General features: G+C 32.8%; 1 protein-coding gene across 1 annotated transcript in view; it reads left to right on the plus strand.

Annotated features, from left to right (window-relative positions):
• LOC102809432 (uncharacterized) overlaps positions 1 to 25,826 on the plus strand; it is a 94,481-nt gene that overhangs the window by 64,351 nt on the left and 4,304 nt on the right. Inside the window, exon 3 of the mRNA XM_085505560.1 lies at positions 24,715 to 24,852. Within this exon, the coding sequence (XP_085361686.1) occupies positions 24,715 to 24,852 (138 nt within the window). The remainder of the gene's footprint in view (positions 1 to 24,714; positions 24,853 to 25,826) is intronic.

Genomic DNA, 25,826 nt, shown 5'->3' on the forward strand with positions numbered 1-25,826 from the left:
ACATATAACAGGACGCATACTGGTGTATTGTAAATGATAACAGAACGCATACTGGTATATTGTAACATATAACAGAACGTATACTGGTATATTGTAACATATAACAGAACGCATACTGGTGTATTGTAACATATAACAGAACGTATACTGGTATATTGTAATATATAACAGAACGCATACTGGTATATTGTAACGTATACCAAGACGTGTACTGGTATATTGTAACATAAATCAATACATGAACTGGTATATTGTAACGTATACCAAGACGTGTACTGGTATATTGTGACGTATATCAAGACGTGTACTGGTACATTGTAACATATAACAGAACGCATACTGGTATATTGTAACTGTAACAGAATGCATATTGGTATATTGTAACATATAACAGAACGTATACTGGTATATTGTAACATATAACAGAACGCATACTGGTGTATTGTAACATATAACAGAACGTATACTGGTATATTGTAATATATAACAGAACGCATACTGGTATATTGTAACATATAACAGAACGCATACTGGTATATTGTAACATATAACAGAACGCATACTGGTGTATTGTAACATATAACAGAACGCATACTGGTATATTGTAATATATAACAGAACGCATACTGGTATATTGTAACTGATAACAGAACGCATACTGGTATATTGTAACATATAACAGAACGTATACTGGTATATTGTAACATATAACAGAACGCATACTGGTATATTGTAACATATAACATAATGCATACTGGTACGTTGCGACATATAACAGGACGAATACTGGTATATTGTAAATGATAACAGAACGCATACTGGTATATTGTAACATATATCAGAACGTATACTGGTATATTGTAACATACAACAGAACGCATACTGGTGTATTGTAACATATAACAGAACGTATACTGGTATATTGTAATATATAACAGAACGCATACTGGTATATTGTAACATATAACAGAACGCATACTGGTATATTGTAACATATAACAGAACGCATACTGTTGTATTGTAACATATAACAGAACGTATACTGGTATATTGTAATATATAACAGAACGCATACTGGTATATTGTAACTGATAACAGAACGCATACTGGTATATTGTAACATATAACAGAACGTATACTGGTATATTGTAACATATAACAGAACGCATACTGGTATATTGTAACATATAACATAATGCATACTGGTACATTGCGACATATAACAGGACGAATACTGGTATATTGTAAATGATAACAGAACGCATACTGGTATATTGTAACATATATCAGAACGTATACTGGTATATTGTAACATATAACAGAACGCATACTGGTGTATTGTAACATATAACAGAACGTATACTGGTATATTGTAATATATAACAGAACGCATACTGGTATATTGTAACGTATACCAAGACGTGTACTGGTATATTGTAACGTATATCAAGACGTGTACTGGTACATTGTAACATATAACAGAAAGCATACTGGTATATTGTAACTGATAACAGAACGCATACTGGTATATTGTAACATATAACAGAACGTATACTGGTATATTGTAACATATAACAGAACGCATACTGGTGTATTGTAACATATAACAGAACGTATACTGGTATATTGTAACATATAACAGAACGAATACTGGTGTATTGTAACATATAACAGAACGCATACTGGTGTATTGTAACATATAACAGAACGCATACTGGTATATTGTAACATATAACAGAACGCATACTGGTATATTGTAACTAATAACAGAACGCATATTGGTATATTGTAACATATAACAGAACGCATACCAGGACGAATACTGGTATATTGTAAAGTATACCAAGACGTGTATTGGTATATTGTAACGTATTTCAAGACGTGTACTGGTATATTGTTATATATATCAATACAGGAACTGGTATATTGTAACGTATACCAAGACGTGTACTGGTATATAGTAACGTATATCAAGACGTGTACTGGTACATTGTAACATATAACAGAACACATGCTGGTATATTGTAACATATAACAATGTATACCAAGACGTGTACTGGTATATTGTAACGTATACCAAGACGTGTACTGGTATATTGTATCGTATACCAAGACGTGTACTGGTATATTGTAACATATATCAAGACGTTTACTGGTATATTGTAACGCATACCAAGACGTGTACTGGTATATTGTAACGTATACCAAGACGTGTACTGGTATATTGTAACATATATCAATACATGAACTGGTATATTGTAACGTATACCAAGACGTGTACTGGTATATTGTAACGAATATCAAGACGTGTACTGGTACATTGCGACATATAACAGGACGCATACCGGTGTATTGTAAATGATAACAGAACGCATACTGGTATATTGTAACATATAACAGAACGTATACTGGTATATTGTAATATATAACAGAACGCATACTGGTATATTGTAACGTATACCAAGACGTGTACTGGTATATTGTAACATAAATCAATACATGAACTGGTATATTGTAACGTTTACCAAGACGTGTACTGGTATATTGTGACGTATATCAAGACGTGTACTGGTACATTGTAACATATAACAGAACGCATACTGGTATATTGTAACTGATAACAGAACGCATACTGGTATATTGTAACATATATCAGAACGTATACTGGTATATTGTAACATATAACAGAACGCATACTGGTGTATTGTAACATATAACAGAACGCATACTGGTATATTGTAACTGATAACAGAACGCATACTGGTATATTGTAACATATAACAGAACGTATACTGGTATATTGTAACATATAACAGAACGCATACTGGTATATTGTAACATATAACAGAACGAATACTGGTATATTGTAACATATAGCAGAACGCATACTGGTATATTGTAACATATAACAGAACGCATACTGGTATATTGTAACATATAACAGAACGCATACTGGTATATTGTAACATATAACAGAACGCATACTGGTATATTGTAACATATAACAGAACACATACTGGTATATTGTAATATATAACAGAACGCATACTGTTATATTGTAACGTATAACAGAATGCATACTGGTATATTGTAACGTATAACAGAATGCATACTGGTCATTGTAACATGTAACAGAACGTATACCAGGACGAATACTGGTATATTGTAACGTATACCAAGACGTGTACTGGTATATTGTATCGTATACCAAGACGTGTACTGGTATATTGTAACATATATCAAGACGTTTACTGGTATATTGTAACGTATACCAAGACGTGTACTGGTATATTGTAACGTATATCAAGACGTGTACTGGTACATTGTAACATATAACAGAACGCATACTGGTATATTGTAACTGATAACAGAACGCATACTGGTATATTGTAACATATAAAAGAACGTATACTGGTATATTGTAACATATAACAGAACGCATACTGGTGTATTGTAACATGTAACAGAACGTATACTGGTATATTGTAACATATAACAGAACGCATACTGGTATATTGTAACATATAACAGAACGCATACTGGTATATTGTAACTAATAACAGAACGCATATTGGTATATTTTAACATATAACAGAACGAATACCAGGACGAATACTGGTATATTGTAACGTATACCAAGACGTGTACTGGTATATTGTAACGTATTTCAAGACGTGTACTGGTATATTGTTATATATATCAATACATGAACTGGTATATTGTAACGTATACCAAGACGTGTACTGGTATATAGTAACGTATATCAAGACGTGTACTGGTACATTGTAACATTTAACAGAACACATGCTGGTATATTGTAACATATAACAATGTATACCAAGACGTGTACTGGTATATTGTAACGTATACCAAGACGTGTACTGGTATATTGTAACGTATTTCAAGACGTGTACTGGTATATTGTTATATATATCAATACATGAACTGGTATATTGTAACGTATACCAAGACGTGTACTGGTATATAGTAACGTATATCAAGACGTGTACTGGTACATTGTAACATATAACAGAACACATGCTGGTATATTGTAACATATAACAATGTATACCAAGACGTGTACTGGTATATTGTAACGTATACCAAGACGTGTACTGGTATATTGTATCGTATACCAAGACGTGTACTGGTATATTGTAACATATATCAAGACGTTTACTGGTATATTGTAACGCATACCAAGACGTGTACTGGTATATTGTAACGTATACCAAGACGTGTACTGGTTTATTGTAACATATATCAATACATGAACTGGTATATTGTAACGTATACCAAGACGTGTACTGGTATATTGTAACGAATATCAAGACGTGTACTGGTACATTGCGACATATAGCAGGACGCATACTGGTGTATTGTAAATGATAACAGAACGCATACTGCTATATTGTAACATATAACAGAACGTATACTGGTATATTGTAATATATAACAGAACGCATACTGGTATATTGTAACGTATACCAAGACGTGTACTGGTATATTGTAACATAAATCAATACATGAACTGGTATATTGTAACGTATACCAAGACGTGTACTGGTATATTGTGACGTATATCAAGACGTGTACTGGTACATTGTAACATATAACAGAACGCATACTGGTATATTGTAACTGATAACAGAACGCATACTGGTATATTGTAACATATAACAGAACGTATACTGGTATATTGTAACATATAACAGAACGCATACTGGTGTATTGTAACATATAACAGAACGTATACTGGTATATTGTAATATATATCAGAACGCATACTGGTATATTGTAACATATAACAGAACGCATACTGGTATATTGTAACATATAACAGAACGCATACTGGTATATTGTAACTAATAACAGAACGCATATTGGTATATTGTAATATATAACAGAACGCATACTGGTATATTGTAACTGATAACAGAACGCATACTGGTATATTGTAACATATAACAGAACGTATACTGGTATATTGTAACATATAATAGAACGCATACTGGTATATTGTAACATATAACAGAATGCATACTGGTACATTGCGACATATAACAGGACGAATACTGGTATATTGTAAATGATAACAGAACACATACTGGTATATTGTAACATATAACAGAACGTATACTGGTATATTGTAACATATAACAGAACGCATACAGGTGTATTGTAACATATAACAGAACGTATACTGGTATATTGTAATATATAACAGAACGCATACTGGTATATTGTAACGTATACCAAGATGTGTACTGGTATATTGTAACATAAATCAATACATGAACTGGTATATTGTAACGTATACCAAGACGTGTACTGGTATATTGTAACGTATATCAAGACGTGTCCTGGTACATTGTAACATATAACAGAACACTTGCTGGTATATTGTAACATATAACAGAACGTATACTGGTATATTGTAATATATAACAGAACGCATACTGGTATATTGTAACGTATACCAAGACGTGTACTGGTATATTGTATCATATACCAAGACGTGTACTGGTATATTGTAACATATATCAAGACGTTTACTGGTATATTGTAACGCATACCAAGACGTGTACTGGTATATTGTAACGTATACCAAGACGTGTACTGGTATATTGTAACATATATCAATACATGAACTGGTATATTGTAACGTATACCAAGACGTGTACTGGTATATTGTAACGTATATCAAGACGTGTACTGGTACATTGTAACATATAACAGAACGCATACTGGTATATTGTAACATATAACAGAACGCATACTGGTATATTGTAACATATAACAGGACGCATACTGGTATATTGTAAATGATACAAGAACGCATACTGGTATATTGTAACATATAACAGAACGTATACTGGTGTATTGTAACATATAACAGAACGTATACTGGTATATTGTAATATATAACAGAACGCATACTGGTATATTGTAGCACATAACAGAACGCATACTGGTATATTGTAACATATAACAGAACGCATACTGGTGTATTGTAACATATAACAGAACGTATACTGGTATATTGTAATATATAACAGAACGCATACTGGTATATTGTAACTGATAACAGAGCGCATACTGGTATATTGTAACATATAACAGAACGTATACTGGTATATTGTAACATATAACAGAACGCATACTGGTATATTGTAACATATAACAGAACGCATACTGGTATATTGTAATATATAACAGAACGCATACTGGTATATTGTAACGTATAACCGAACGCATACTGTTATATTGTAACTGATAACAGAACGCATACTGGTATATTGTAACTGATAACAGAACGAATACCAGGACGAATACTGGTATATTGTAACGTATACCAAGACGTGTACTGGTATATTGTAACGTATTTCAAGACGTGTACTGGTACATTGTAACATATAACAGAACACATACTGGTATATTGTAACATATAACAATGTATACCAAGACGTGTACTGGTATATTGTATCGTATACCAAGACGTGTACTGGTATATTGTAACATATATCAAGACGTTTACTGGTATATTGTAACGCATACCAAGACGTGTACTGGTATATTCTATCGTATACCAAGACGTGTACTGGTATATTGTAACATATATCAATACGTGTACTGGTATATTGTAAAGTATTTCAAGACGTGTACTGGTATATTGTAACGTATATCAATACGTGTACTGGTATATTGTAACGTATACTTAGACGTGTACTGGTATATTGTAACGTATACCAAGACGTGTACTGGTATATTTTGACGTATATCAATACGTGTACTGGTATATTGTAACGTATACCAAGACGTGTACTGGTATATTGTGACGTATTTCAATACGTGTACTGGTATATTGTAACGTATACCAAGACGTGTACTGGTATATTGTAACATATATCAATATGTGTACTGGTATATTGTAACATATATCAATATGTGTACTGGTATATTGTAACGTATACCAAGACGTGTACTGGTATATTATAACGTATATCAATATGTGTACTCGTATATTGTAACGTATATCAATACGTGTACTGGTATATTGTAACGTATACCAAGACGTGTACTGGTATATTGTAACGTATACCAAGACGTGTACTGGTATATTGTAACGTATTCCAAGACGTGTACTGGTATATTGTAACATAAATCAATACATGAACTGGTATATTGTAACGTATACCAAGACGTGTACTGGTATATTGTAACGTATATCAAGACGTGTACTGGTACATTGTAACATATAACAGAACGCATACTGGAATATTGTAACTGATAACAGAACGCATACTGGTATATTGTAACATATAACAGAACGTATACTGGTATATTGTAACATATAACAGAACGCATACTGGTGTATTGTAACATATAACAGAACGTATAATGGTATATTGTAACATATAACAGAACGCATACTGGTATATTGTAACATATAACAGAACGCATACTGGTGTATTGTAACATATAACAGAACGCATACTGGTATATTGTAACATATAACAGAACGCATACTGGTATATTGTAACTAATAACAGAACGCATATTGGTATATTGTAACATATAACAGAACGAATACCAGGACGAATACTGGTATATTGTAACGTATACCAGGACGTGTACTGGTATATTGTAACGTATATCAAGACGTGTACTGGTACATTGTAACATATAACAGAACACATGCTGGTATATTGTAACATATAACAATGTATACCAAGACGTGTACTGGTATATTGTAACGTATACCAAGACGTGTACTGGTATATTGTATCGTATACCAAGACGTGTACTGGTATATTGTAACATATATCAAGATGTTTACTGGTATATTGTAACGCATACCAAGACGTGTACTGGTATATTGTAACGTATACCAAGACGTGTACTGGTATATTGTAACATACATCAATACATGAACTGGTATATTGTAACGTATACCAAGACGTGTACTGGTATATTGTAACGTATATCAAGACGTGTACTGGTACATTGCGACATATAACAGGACGCATACTGGTGTATTGTAAATGATAACAGAACGCATACTGGTATATTGTAACATATAACAGAACGTATACTGGTATATTGTAACATATAACAGAACGCATACTGGTGTATTGTAACATATAACAGAACGTATACTGGTATATTGTAATATATAACAGAACGCATACTGGTATATTGTAACGTATACCAAGACGTGTACTGGTATATTGTAACATAAATCAATACATGAACTGGTATATTGTAACGTATACCAAGACGTGTACTGGTATATTGTGACGTATATCAAGACGTGTACTGGTACATTGTAACATATAACAGAACGCATACTGGTATATTGTAACTGATAACAGAACGCATACTGGTATATTGTAACATATAACAGAACGTATACTGGTATATTGTAACATATAACAGAACGCATACTGGTGTATTGTAACATATAACAGAACGTATACTGGTATATTGTAATATATAACAGAACGCATACTGGTATATTGTAACATATAACAGAACGCATACTGGTATATTGTAACATATAACAGAACGCATACTGGTATATTGTAACATATAACAGAACGCATACTGGTATATTGTAATATATAACAGAACGCATACTGGTATATTGTAACTGATAACAAAACGCATACTGGTATATTGTAACATATAACAGAACGTATACTGGTATATTGTAACATATAACAGAACGCATACTGGTATATTGTAACATATAACATAATGCATACTGGTACATTGCGACATATAACAAGACGAATACTGGTATATTGTAAATGATAACAGAACGCATACTGGTATATTGTAACATATATCAGAACGTATACTGGTATATTGTAACATATAACAGAACGCATACTGGTGTATTGTAACATATAACAGAACGTATACTGGTATATTGTAATATATAACAAAACGCATACTGGTATATTGTAACATAAATCAATACATGAACTGGTATATTGTAACGTATACCAAGACGTGTACTGGTATATTGTGACGTATATCAAGACGTGTACTGGTACATTGTAACATATAACAGAACGCATACTGGTATATTGTAACTGATAACAGAGCGCATACTGGTATATTGTAACATATAACAGAACGTATACTGGTATATTGTAACATATAACAGAACGCATACTGGTGTATTGTAACATATAACAGAACGTATACTGGTATATTGTAATATATAACAGAACGCATACTGGTATATTGTAACATATAACAGAACGCATACTGGTATATTGTAACATATAACAGAACGCATACTGGTGTATTGTAACATATAACAGAACGTATACTGGTATATTGTAATATATAACAGAACGCATACTGGTATATTGTAACTGATAACAGAACGCATACTTGTATATTGTAACATATAACAGAACGTATACTGGTATATTGTAACTAATAACAGAACGCATATTGGTATATTGTAACATATAACAGAACGAATACCAGGACGAATACTGGTATATTGTAACGTATACCAGGACGTGTACTGGTATATTGTAACGTATTTCAAGACGTGTACTGTTATATTGTAATATATATCATTACATGAACTGGTATATTGTAACGTATACCAAGACGTGTACTGGTATATTGTAACGCATATCAAGACGTGTACTGGTACATTGTAACATATAACAGAACACATGCTGGTATATTGTAACATATAACAATGTATACCAAGACGTGTACTGGTATATTGTAACGTATACCAAGACGTGTACTGGTATATTGTATCGTATACCAAGACGTGTACTGGTATATTGTAACGTATACCAAGACGTGTACTGGTATATTGTAACGTATACCAAGACGTGTACTGGTATATTGTAACATACATCAATACATGAACTGGTATATTGTAACGTATACCAAGACGTGTACTGGTATATTGTAACGTATATCAAGACGTGTACTGGTACATTGCGACATATAACAGGACGCATACTGGTGTATTGTAAATGATAACAGAACGCATACTGGTATATTGTAACATATAACAGAACGTATACTGGTATATTGTAACATATAACAGAACGCATACTGGTGTATTGTAACATATAACAGAACGTATACTGGTATATTGTAATATATAACAGAACGCATACTGGTATATTGTAACGTATACCAAGACGTGTACTGGTATATTGTAACATAAATCAATACATGAACTGGTATATTGTAACGTATACCAAGACGTGTACTGGTATATTGTGACGTATATCAAGACGTGTACTGGTACATTGTAACATATAACAGAACGCATACTGGTATATTGTAACTGTAACAGAATGCATACTGGTATATTGTAACATATAACAGAACGTATACTGGTATATTGTAACATATAACAGAACGCATACTGGTGTATTGTAACATATAACAGAACGTATACTGGTATATTGTAATATATAACAGAACGCATACTGGTATATTGTAACATATAACAGAACGCATACTGGTATATTGTAACATATAACAGAACGCATACTGGTGTATTGTAACATATAACAGAACGCATACTGGTATATTGTAATATATAACAGAACGCATACTGGTATATTGTAACTGATAACAGAACGCATACTGGTATATTGTAACATATAACAGAACGTATACTGGTATATTGTAACATATAACAGAACGCATACTGGTATATTGTAACATATAACATAATGCATACTGGTACGTTGCGACATATAACAGGACGAATACTGGTATATTGTAAATGATAACAGAACGCATACTGGTATATTGTAACATATATCAGAACGTATACTGGTATATTGTAACATACAACAGAACGCATACTGGTGTATTGTAACATATAACAGAACGTATACTGGTATATTGTAATATATAACAGAACGCATACTGGTATATTGTAACATATAACAGAACGCATACTGGTATATTGTAACATATAACAGAACGCATACTGTTGTATTGTAACATATAACAGAACGTATACTGGTATATTGTAATATATAACAGAACGCATACTGGTATATTGTAACTGATAACAGAACGCATACTGGTATATTGTAACATATAACAGAACGTATACTGGTATATTGTAACATATAACAGAACGCATACTGGTATATTGTAACATATAACATAATGCATACTGGTACATTGCGACATATAACAGGACGAATACTGGTATATTGTAAATGATAACAGAACGCATACTGGTATATTGTAACATATATCAGAACGTATACTGGTATATTGTAACATATAACAGAACGCATACTGGTGTATTGTAACATATAACAGAACGTATACTGGTATATTGTAATATATAACAGAACGCATACTGGTATATTGTAACGTATACCAAGACGTGTACTGGTATATTGTAACATAAATCAATACATGAACTGGTATATTGTAACGTATACCAAGACGTGTACTGGTATATTGTGACGTATATCAAGACGTGTACTGGTACATTGTAACATATAACAGAACGCATACTGGTATATTGTAACTGATAACAGAACGCATACTGGTATATTGTAACATATAACAGAACGTATACTGGTATATTGTAACATATAACAGAACGCATACTGGTGTATTGTAACATATAACAGAACGTATACTGGTATATTGTAATATATAACAGAACGCATACTGGTATATTGTAACATATAACAGAACGCATACTGGTATATTGTAACATATAACAGAACGCATACTGGTATATTGTAACATATAACAGAACGCATACTGGTGTATTGTAACATATAACAGAACGCATACTGGTATATTGTAATATATAACAGAACGCATACTGGTATATTGTAACTGATAACAGAACGCATACTGGTATATTGTAACATATAACAGAACGTATACTGGTATATTGTAACATATAATAGAACGCATACTGGTATATTGTAACATATAACAGAATGCATACTGGTACATTGCGACATATAACAGGACGAATACTGGTATATTGTAAATGATAACAGGACGCATACTGGTATATTGTAACATATAACAGAACTTATACTGGTATATTGTAACATATAACAGAACGCATACTGGTGTATTGTAACATATAACAGAACGTATACTGGTATATTGTAATATATAACAGAACGCATACTGGTATATTGTAACGTATACCAAGACGTGTACTGGTATATTGTAAAATAAATCAATACATGAACTGGTATATTGTAACGTATACCAAGACGTGTACTGGTATATTGTAACGTATATCAAGACGTGTACTGGTACATTGTAACATATAACAGAATGCATACTGGTCATTGTAACATATAACAGAACGCATACCAGGACGAATACTGGTATATTGTAACGTATACCAAGACGTGTACTGGTATATTGTAACATAAATCAATACATGAACTGGTATATTGTAACGTATACCAAGACGTGTACTGGTATATTGTAACGTATATCAAGACGTGTACTGGTACATTGTAACATATAACAGAAAGCATACTGGTATATTGTAACTGATAACAGAACGCATACTGGTATATTGTAACATATAACAGAACGTATACTGGTATATTGTAACATATAACAGAATGCATACTGGTGTATTGTAACATATAACAGAACGTATACTGGTATATTGTAACATATAACAGAACGAATACTGGTGTATTGTAACATATAACAGAACGCATACTGGTGTATTGTAACATATAACAGAACGCATACTGGTATATTGTAACATATAACAGAACGCATACTGGTATATTGTAACTAATAACAGAACGCATATTGGTATATTGTAACATATAACAGAACGAATACCAGGACGAATACTGGTATATTGTAAAGTATACCAAGACGTGTATTGGTATATTGTAACGTATTTCAAGACGTGTACTGGTATATTGTTATATATATCAATACAGGAACTGGTATATTGTAACGTATACCAAGACGTGTACTGGTATATAGTAACGTATATCAAGACGTGTACTGGTACATTGTAACATATAACAGAACACATGCTGGTATATTGTAACATATAACAATGTATACCAAGACGTGTACTGGTATATTGTAACGTATACCAAGACGTGTACTGGTATATTGTATCGTATACCAAGACGTGTACTGGTATATTGTAACATATATCAAGACGTTTACTGGTATATTGTAACGCATACCAAGACGTGTACTGGTATATTGTAACGTATACCAAGACGTGTACTGGTATATTGTAACATATATCAATACATGAACTGGTATATTGTAACGTATACCAAGACGTGTACTGGTATATTGTAACGAATATCAAGACGTGTACTGGTACATTGCGACATATAACAGGACGCATACCGGTGTATTGTAAATGATAACAGAACGCATACTGGTATATTGTAACATATAACAGAACGTATACTGGTATATTGTAATATATAACAGAACGCATACTGGTATATTGTAACGTATACCAAGACGTGTACTGGTATATTGTAACATAAATCAATACATGAACTGGTATATTGTAACGTTTACCAAGACGTGTACTGGTATATTGTGACGTATATCAAGACGTGTACTGGTACATTGTAACATATAACAGAACGCATACTGGTATATTGTAACTGATAACAGAACGCATACTGGTATATTGTAACATATATCAGAACGTATACTGGTATATTGTAACATATAACAGAACGCATACTGGTGTATTGTAACATATAACAGAACGCATACTGGTATATTGTAACTGATAACAGAACGCATACTGGTATATTGTAACATATAACAGAACGTATACTGGTATATTGTAACATATAACAGAACGCATACTGGTATATTGTAACATATAACAGAACGAATACTGGTATATTGTAACATATAGCAGAACGCATACTGGTATATTGTAACATATAACAGAACGCATACTGGTATATTGTAACATATAACAGAACGCATACTGGTATATTGTAACATATAACAGAACGCATACTGGTATATTGTAACATATAACAGAACACATACTGGTATATTGTAATATATAACAGAACGCATACTGTTATATTGTAACGTATAACAGAATGCATACTGGTATATTGTAACGTATAACAGAATGCATACTGGTCATTGTAACATGTAACAGAACGTATACCAGGACGAATACTGGTATATTGTAACGTATACCAAGACGTGTACTGGTATATTGTATCGTATACCAAGACGTGTACTGGTATATTGTAACATATATCAAGACGTTTACTGGTATATTGTAACGTATACCAAGACGTGTACTGGTATATTGTAACGTATATCAAGACGTGTACTGGTACATTGTAACATATAACAGAACGCATACTGGTATATTGTAACTGATAACAGAACGCATACTGGTATATTGTAACATATAAAAGAACGTATACTGGTATATTGTAACATATAACAGAACGCATACTGGTGTATTGTAACATGTAACAGAACGTATACTGGTATATTGTAACATATAACAGAACGCATACTGGTATATTGTAACATATAACAGAACGCATACTGGTATATTGTAACTAATAACAGAACGCATATTGGTATATTTTAACATATAACAGAACGAATACCAGGACGAATACTGGTATATTGTAACGTATACCAAGACGTGTACTGGTATATTGTAACGTATTTCAAGACGTGTACTGGTATATTGTTATATATATCAATACATGAACTGGTATATTGTAACGTATACCAAGACGTGTACTGGTATATAGTAACGTATATCAAGACGTGTACTGGTACATTGTAACATTTAACAGAACACATGCTGGTATATTGTAACATATAACAATGTATACCATGACGTGTACTGGTATATTGTAACGTATACCAAGACGTGTACTGGTATATTGTAACGTATTTCAAGACGTGTACTGGTATATTGTTATATATATCAATACATGAACTGGTATATTGTAACGTATACCAAGACGTGTACTGGTATATAGTAACGTATATCAAGACGTGTACTGGTACATTGTAACATATAACAGAACACATGCTGGTATATTGTAACATATAACAATGTATACCAAGACGTGTACTGGTATATTGTAACGTATACCAAGACGTGTACTGGTATATTGTAACGTATACCAAGACGTGTACTGGTTTATTGTAACATATATCAATACATGAACTGGTATATTGTAACGTATACCAAGACGTGTACTGGTATATTGTAACGAATATCAAGACGTGTACTGGTACATTGCGACATATAACAGGACGCATACTGGTGTATTGTAAATGATAACAGAACGCATACTGGTATATTGTAACATATAACAGAACGTATACTGGTATATTGTAATATATAACAGAACGCATACTGGTATATTGTAACTGATAACAGAACGCATACTTGTATATTGTAACATATAACAGAACGTATACTGGTATATTGTAACTAATAACAGAACGCATATTGGTATATTGTAACATATAACAGAACGAATACCAGGACGAATACTGGTATATTGTAACGTATACCAGGACGTGTACTGGTATATTGTAACGTATTTCAAGACGTGTACTGTTATATTGTAATATATATCATTACATGAACTGGTATATTGTAACGTATACCAAGACGTGTACTGGTATATTGTAACGCATATCAAGACGTGTACTGGTACATTGTAACATATAACAGAACACATGCTGGTATATTGTAACATATAACAATGTATACCAAGACGTGTACTGGTATATTGTAACGTATACCAAGACGTGTACTGGTATATTGTATCGTATACCAAGACGTGTACTGGTATATTGTAACGTATACCAAGACGTGTACTGGTATATTGTAACGTATACCAAGACGTGTACTGGTATATTGTAACATACATCAATACATGAACTGGTATATTGTAACGTATACCAAGACGTGTACTGGTATATTGTAACGTATATCAAGACGTGTACTGGTACATTGCGACATATAACAGGACGCATACTGGTGTATTGTAAATGATAACAGAACGCATACTGGTATATTGTAACATATAACAGAACGTATACTGGTATATTGTAACATATAACAGAACGCATACTGGTGTATTGTAACATATAACAGAACGTATACTGGTATATTGTAATATATAACAGAACGCATACTGGTATATTGTAACGTATACCAAGACGTGTACTGGTATATTGTAACATAAATCAATACATGAACTGGTATATTGTAACGTATACCAAGACGTGTACTGGTATATTGTGACGTATATCAAGACGTGTACTGGTACATTGTAACATATAACAGAACGCATACTGGTATATTGTAACTGTAACAGAATGCATACTGGTATATTGTAACATATAACAGAACGTATACTGGTATATTGTAACATATAACAGAACGCATACTGGTGTATTGTAACATATAACAGAACGTATACTGGTATATTGTAATATATAACAGAACGCATACTGGTATATTGTAACATATAACAGAACGCATACTGGTATATTGTAACATATAACAGAACGCATACTGGTGTATTGTAACATATAACAGAACGCATACTGGTATATTGTAATATATAACAGAACGCATACTGGTATATTGTAACTGATAACAGAACGCATACTGGTATATTGTAACATATAACAGAACGTATACTGGTATATTGTAACATATAACAGAACGCATACTGGTATATTGTAACATATAACATAATGCATACTGGTACGTTGCGACATATAACAGGACGAATACTGGTATATTGTAAATGATAACAGAACGCATACTGGTATATTGTAACATATATCAGAACGTATACTGGTATATTGTAACATACAACAGAACGCATACTGGTGTATTGTAACATATAACAGAACGTATACTGGTATATTGTAATATATAACAGAACGCATACTGGTATATTGTAACATATAACAGAACGCATACTGGTATATTGTAACATATAACAGAACGCATACTGTTGTATTGTAACATATAACAGAACGTATACTGGTATATTGTAATATATAACAGAACGCATACTGGTATATTGTAACTGATAACAGAACGCATACTGGTATATTGTAACATATAACAGAACGTATACTGGTATATTGTAACATATAACAGAACGCATACTGGTATATTGTAACATATAACATAATGCATACTGGTACATTGCGACATATAACAGGACGAATACTGGTATATTGTAAATGATAACAGAACGCATACTGGTATATTGTAACATATATCAGAACGTATACTGGTATATTGTAACATATAACAGAACGCATACTGGTGTATTGTAACATATAACAGAACGTATACTGGTATATTGTAATATATAACAGAACGCATACTGGTATATTGTAACGTATACCAAGACGTGTACTGGTATATTGTAACATAAATCAATACATGAACTGGTATATTGTAACGTATACCAAGACGTGTACTGGTATATTGTGACGTATATCAAGACGTGTACTGGTACATTGTAACATATAACAGAACGCATACTGGTATATTGTAACTGATAACAGAACGCATACTGGTATATTGTAACATATAACAGAACGTATACTGGTATATTGTAACATATAACAGAACGCATACTGGTGTATTGTAACATATAACAGAACGTATACTGGTATATTGTAATATATAACAGAACGCATACTGGTATATTGTAACATATAACAGAACGCATACTGGTATATTGTAACATATAACAGAACGCATACTGGTATATTGTAACATATAACAGAACGCATACTGGTGTATTGTAACATATAACAGAACGCATACTGGTATATTGTAATATATAACAGAACGCATACTGGTATATTGTAACTGATAACAGAACGCATACTGGTATATTGTAACATATAACAGAACGTATACTGGTATATTGTAACATATAATAGAACGCATACTGGTATATTGTAACATATAACAGAATGCATACTGGTACATTGCGACATATAACAGGACGAATACTGGTATATTGTAAATGATAACAGGACGCATACTGGTATATTGTAACATATAACAGAACTTATACTGGTATATTGTAACATATAACAGAACGCATACTGGTGTATTGTAACATATAACAGAACGTATACTGGTATATTGTAATATATAACAGAACGCATACTGGTATATTGTAACGTATACCAAGACGTGTACTGGTATATTGTAAAATAAATCAATACATGAACTGGTATATTGTAACGTATACCAAGACGTGTACTGGTATATTGTAACGTATATCAAGACGTGTACTGGTACATTGTAACATATAACAGAATGCATACTGGTCATTGTAACATATAACAGAACGCATACCAGGACGAATACTGGTATATTGTAACGTATACCAAGACGTGTACTGGTATATTGTAACATAAATCAATACATGAACTGGTATATTGTAACGTATACCAAGACGTGTACTGGTATATTGTAACGTATATCAAGACGTGTACTGGTACATTGTAACATATAACAGAAAGCATACTGGTATATTGTAACTGATAACAGAACGCATACTGGTATATTGTAACATATAACAGAACGTATACTGGTATATTGTAACATATAACAGAATGCATACTGGTGTATTGTAACATATAACAGAACGTATACTGGTATATTGTAACATATAACAGAACGAATACTGGTGTATTGTAACATATAACAGAACGCATACTGGTGTATTGTAACATATAACAGAACGCATACTGGTATATTGTAACATATAACAGAACGCATACTGGTATATTGTAACTAATAACAGAACGCATATTGGTATATTGTAACATATAACAGAACGAATACCAGGACGAATACTGGTATATTGTAAAGTATACCAAGACGTGTATTGGTATATTGTAACGTATTTCAAGACGTGTACTGGTATATTGTTATATATATCAATACAGGAACTGGTATATTGTAACGTATACCAAGACGTGTACTGGTATATAGTAACGTATATCAAGACGTGTACTGGTACATTGTAACATATAACAGAACACATGCTGGTATATTGTAACATATAACAATGTATACCAAGACGTGTACTGGTATATTGTAACGTATACCAAGACGTGTACTGGTATATTGTATCGTATACCAAGACGTGTACTGGTATATTGTAACATATATCAAGACGTTTACTGGTATATTGTAACGCATACCAAGACGTGTACTGGTATATTGTAACGTATACCAAGACGTGTACTGGTATATTGTAACATATATCAATACATGAACTGGTATATTGTAACGTATACCAAGACGTGTACTGGTATATTGTAACGAATATCAAGACGTGTACTGGTACATTGCGACATATAACAGGACGCATACCGGTGTATTGTAAATGATAACAGAACGCATACTGGTATATTGTAACATATAACAGAACGTATACTGGTATATTGTAATATATAACAGAACGCATACTGGTATATTGTAACGTATACCAAGACGTGTACTGGTATATTGTAACATAAATCAATACATGAACTGGTATATTGTAACGTTTACCAAGACGTGTACTGGTATATTGTGACGTATATCAAGACGTGTACTGGTACATTGTAACATATAACAGAACGCATACTGGTATATTGTAACTGATAACAGAACGCATACTGGTATATTGTAACATATATCAGAACGTATACTGGTATATTGTAACATATAACAGAACGCATACTGGTGTATTGTAACATATAACAGAACGCATACTGGTATATTGTAACTGATAACAGAACGCATACTGGTATATTGTAACATATAACAGAACGTATACTGGTATATTGTAACATATAACAGAACGCATACTGGTATATTGTAACATATAACAGAACGAATACTGGTATATTGTAACATATAGCAGAACGCATACTGGTATATTGTAACATATAACAGAACGCATACTGGTATATTGTAACATATAACAGAACGCATACTGGTATATTGTAACATATAACAGAACGCATACTGGTATATTGTAACATATAACAGAACACATACTGGTATATTGTAATATATAACAGAACGCATACTGTTATATTGTAACGTATAACAGAATGCATACTGGTATATTGTAACGTATAACAGAATGCATACTGGTCATTGTAACATGTAACAGAACGTATACCAGGACGAATACTGGTATATTGTAACGTATACCAAGACGTGTACTGGTATATTGTATCGTATACCAAGACGTGTACTGGTATATTGTAACATATATCAAGACGTTTACTGGTATATTGTAACGTATACCAAGACGTGTACTGGTATATTGTAACGTATATCAAGACGTGTACTGGTACATTGTAACATATAACAGAACGCATACTGGTATATTGTAACTGATAACAGAACGCATACTGGTATATTGTAACATATAAAAGAACGTATACTGGTATATTGTAACATATAACAGAACGCATACTGGTGTATTGTAACATGTAACAGAACGTATACTGGTATATTGTAACATATAACAGAACGCATACTGGTATATTGTAACATATAACAGAACGCATACTGGTATATTGTAACTAATAACAGAACGCATATTGGTATATTTTAACATATAACAGAACGAATACCAGGACGAATACTGGTATATTGTAACGTATACCAAGACGTGTACTGGTATATTGTAACGTATTTCAAGACGTGTACTGGTATATTGTTATATATATCAATACATGAACTGGTATATTGTAACGTATACCAAGACGTGTACTGGTATATAGTAACGTATATCAAGACGTGTACTGGTACATTGTAACATTTAACAGAACACATGCTGGTATATTGTAACATATAACAATGTATACCATGACGTGTACTGGTATATTGTAACGTATACCAAGACGTGTACTGGTATATTGTAACGTATTTCAAGACGTGTACTGGTATATTGTTATATATATCAATACATGAACTGGTATATTGTAACGTATACCAAGACGTGTACTGGTATATAGTAATGTATATCAAGACGTGTACTGGTACATTGTAACATATAACAGAACACATGCTGGTATATTGTAACATATAACAATGTATACCAAGACGTGTACTGGTATATTGTAACGTATACCAAGACGTGTACTGGTATATTGTAACGTATACCAAGACGTGTACTGGTTTATTGTAACATATATCAATACATGAACTGGTATATTGTAACGTATACCAAGACGTGTACTGGTATATTGTAACGAATATCAAGACGTGTACTGGTACATTGCGACATATAACAGGACGCATACTGGTGTATTGTAAATGATAACAGAACGCATACTGGTATATTGTAACATATAACAGAACGTATACTGGTATATTGTAATATATAACAGAACGCATACTGGTATATTGTAACGTATACCAAGACCTGTACTGGTATATTGTAACATAAATCAATACATGAACTGGTATATTGTAACGTATACCAAGACGTGTACTGGTATATTGTGACGTATATCAAGACGTGTACTGGTACATTGTAACATATAACAGAACGCATACTGGTATATTGTAACTGATAACAGAACGCATACTGGTATATTGTAACATATAACAGAACGTATACTGGTATATTGTAACATATAACAGAACGCATACTGGTGTATTGTAACATATAACAGAACGTATACTGGTATATTGTAATATATATCAGAACGCATACTGGTATATTGTAACATATAACAGAACGCATACTGGTATATTGTAACATATAACAGAACGCATACTGGTATATTGTAACTAATAACAGAACGCATATTGGTATATTGTAATATATAACAGAACGCATACTGGTATATTGTAACTGATAACAGAACGCATACTGGTATATTGTAACATATAACAGAACGTATACTGGTATATTGTAACATATAATAGAACGCATACTGGTATATTGTAACATATAACAGAATGCATACTGGTACATTGCGACATATAACAGGACGAATACTGGTATATTGTAAATGATAACAGAACACATACTGGTATATTGTAACATATAACAGAACGTATACTGGTATATTGTAACATATAACAGAACGCATACAGGTGTATTGTAACATATAACAGAACGTATACTGGTATATTGTAATATATAACAGAACGCATACTGGTATATTGTAACGTATACCAAGATGTGTACTGGTATATTGTAACATAAATCAATACATGAACTGGTATATTGTAACGTATACCAAGACGTGTACTGGTATATTGTAACGTATATCAAGACGTGTCCTGGTACATTGTAACATATAACAGAACACTTGCTGGTATATTGTAACATATAACAGAACGTATACTGGTATATTGTAATATATAACAGAACGCATACTGGTATATTGTAACGTATACCAAGACGTGTACTGGTATATTGTATCATATACCAAGACGTGTACTGGTATATTGTAACATATATCAAGACGTTTACTGGTATATTGTAACGCATACCAAGACGTGTACTGGTATATTGTAACGTATACCAAGACGTGTACTGGTATATTGTAACATATATCAATACATGAACTGGTATATTGTAACGTATACCAAGACGTGTACTGGTATATTGTAACGTATATCAAGACGTGTACTGGTACATTGCGACATATAACAGGACGCATACTGGTATATTGTAAATGATACAAGAACGCATACTGGTATATTGTAACATATAACAGAACGTATACTGGTGTATTGTAACATATAACAGAACGTATACTGGTATATTGTAATATATAACAGAACGCATACTGGTATATTGTAGCACATAACAGAACGCATACTGGTATATTGTAACATATAACAGAACGCATACTGGTGTATTGTAACATATAACAGAACGTATACTGGTATATTGTAATATATAACAGAACGCATACTGGTATATTGTAACTGATAACAGAGCGCATACTGGTATATTGTAACATATAACAGAACGTATACTGGTATATTGTAACATATAACAGAACGCATACTGGTATATTGTAACATATAACAGAACGCATACTGGTATATTGTAATATATAACAGAACGCATACTGGTATATTGTAACGTATAACCGAACGCATACTGTTATATTGTAACTGATAACAGAACGCATACTGGTATATTGTAACTGATAACAGAACGAATACCAGGACGAATACTGGTATATTGTAACGTATACCAAGACGTGTACTGGTATATTGTAACGTATTTCAAGACGTGTACTGGTACATTGTAACATATAACAGAACACATACTGGTATATTGTAACATATAACAATGTATACCAAGACGTGTACTGGTATATTGTATCGTATACCAAGACGTGTACTGGTATATTGTAACATATATCAAGACGTTTACTGGTATATTGTAACGCATACCAAGACGTGTACTGGTATATTCTATCGTATACCAAGACGTGTACTGGTATATTGTAACATATATCAATACGTGTACTGGTATATTGTAAAGTATTTCAAGACGTGTACTGGTATATTGTAACGTATATCAATACGTGTACTGGTATATTGTAACGTATACTTAGACGTGTACTGGTATATTGTAACGTATACCAAGACGTGTACTGGTATATTTTGACGTATATCAATACGTGTACTGGTATATTGTAACGTATACCAAGACGTGTACTGGTATATTGTGACGTATTTCAATACGTGTACTGGTATATTGTAACGTATACCAAGACGTGTACTGGTATATTGTAACATATATCAATATGTGTACTGGTATATTGTAACATATATCAATATGTGTACTGGTATATTGTAACGTATACCAAGACGTGTACTGGTATATTATAACGTATATCAATATGTGTACTCGTATATTGTAACGTATATCAATACGTGTACTGGTATATTGTAACGTATACCAAGACGTGTACTGGTATATTGTAACGTATACCAAGACGTGTACTGGTATATTGTAACGTATTCCAAGACGTGTACTGGTATATTGTAACGTATCCCAAGACGTGTACTGGTATATTGTAACGTATTTCAAGACGTGTACTGGTATATTGTAACGTATACCAAGACATGAACTGGTACATTATAATTTATTTTCAGAGGTAATTAAAAGACACGCCGTTTAATTTGGGATCGATCATCCATACATTAATGTTTGCAGATTTCCTGCATTGCACGAGCTCATTTTACTCGATGCAAATTAAGTATATTATTTATATTTGCTGAACCTACTAATATATTGAATTTAGGTTACGTTATTTGTTATCAAGCAATGAGTATTTAAATTAATAAATAATTAGACACGATAAGATATCAATATATTATCAGATGAGTTGAATTTGTAGCAGATGGTAGGCCGTATATACATGAAAACATCTTGCATGTTGTCTGACGCAACGCCTGTTTCTTTAGTTTAGTTACCGGTCATTGATTGTCGAGTACCGTAATTCGGTTGGTTCCGCTATAATAACAAATAAACAAGGTACAAGCAAGTTAGTGGAATTTACTCCTAGCACTGTAATAGCGCGTATACACAAGATATTCGACCCTTCTTTGAAATATTAAATTTGATATGTAAAATAATTACATATGCGTGTTTTTTATAGGTTACAATGAGGAACCATGCCAAAGCAACGGTGGCAGATGTTGGAACGACAATCAATGTTTAAACGATGACTACAAGAGTGGAGAGTGTCCCACCCAGTCTGGATCTATTAAGTGTTGTTACAGTGGACCAAGTGATGGTGATGTTTACCTTTTTAAATGGGTTAAGAACACGTGGTCATATTAAGTTGTAATGCTCCTGCTGTAAAAATGTTCTATTAGTTCAGTAGTCTTAGTTTTAATAATATTTGAATCCAATGAATTTAGTGCTAACAAATTGAATTTCAATATTTGTGACCAAAATATCTTACATACAACTAGTCACTATACCATGACAAATCATTGGCAAACTTTTAACGTTTTGTCAGTTTTGAGAATTAGCTCTGTAACATGAACACGTGTTTTAAAAGGACATATATGCGTTTAACTCGGGCAATCTTTATTCATTATCTAGGCAGGTAAATTAGTTTACGTATCAGAAAAGTTGGAATGGGGGAATAAGATACTGGCAAGTCGTGCATTGCTTGCAAATTTCAAATTCTGGATTGCCAAAATTGTCTGTTACATGTTAACCCACTCTCCTTTAAGATTCCGTCAAATAATGTCATACACAGTTAAACGCAAATAATTTGCGACCATAATTTAGGCAAACAGTGGCGGCGGCACATGGGAGCAGAGGGGGCCGGCTCTCGACAAAAATGTTGGGGGCGTCGCCCCTCCAAAATCAAGCTGAAATCCTCAGCAAAATGTGCCCCTCAAAATGCAGGAAATAGCGTTTCAAAGAGTCTAGATTTCAAAATTGTTAAGGGGTGCATGTCCCTGGACCCCCTAGTAAAGTCGCGCCTTCAGCGCAGGGTTGGTGAGCAGATCTCGTCTCCTCATGCACAATCTCGTGCCGCCGCCTCTGGCAAAGCAGGATGTTTGCTGCAATATAAATCAAAGCTCACGTTAGCAAGAGGAATAAGAAGCTTTAGTAAGATAGTCACTCATAATAGAGAATTGACTCTAAGGGTCAAGTAGAATGACTGCCATTTAAACGGATTGAATGCCGGTATGAACAGAACGGAACGGAACGCGTTTATGAAGCTAATTTTTCCTTCATTTCATCCTGGTA

The sequence above is a fragment of the Saccoglossus kowalevskii genome, chromosome 11 (assembly GCF_978046115.1).
Source record: "Saccoglossus kowalevskii chromosome 11, keSacKowa6.1, whole genome shotgun sequence".
NCBI lineage: Eukaryota > Metazoa > Hemichordata > Enteropneusta > Harrimaniidae > Saccoglossus > Saccoglossus kowalevskii.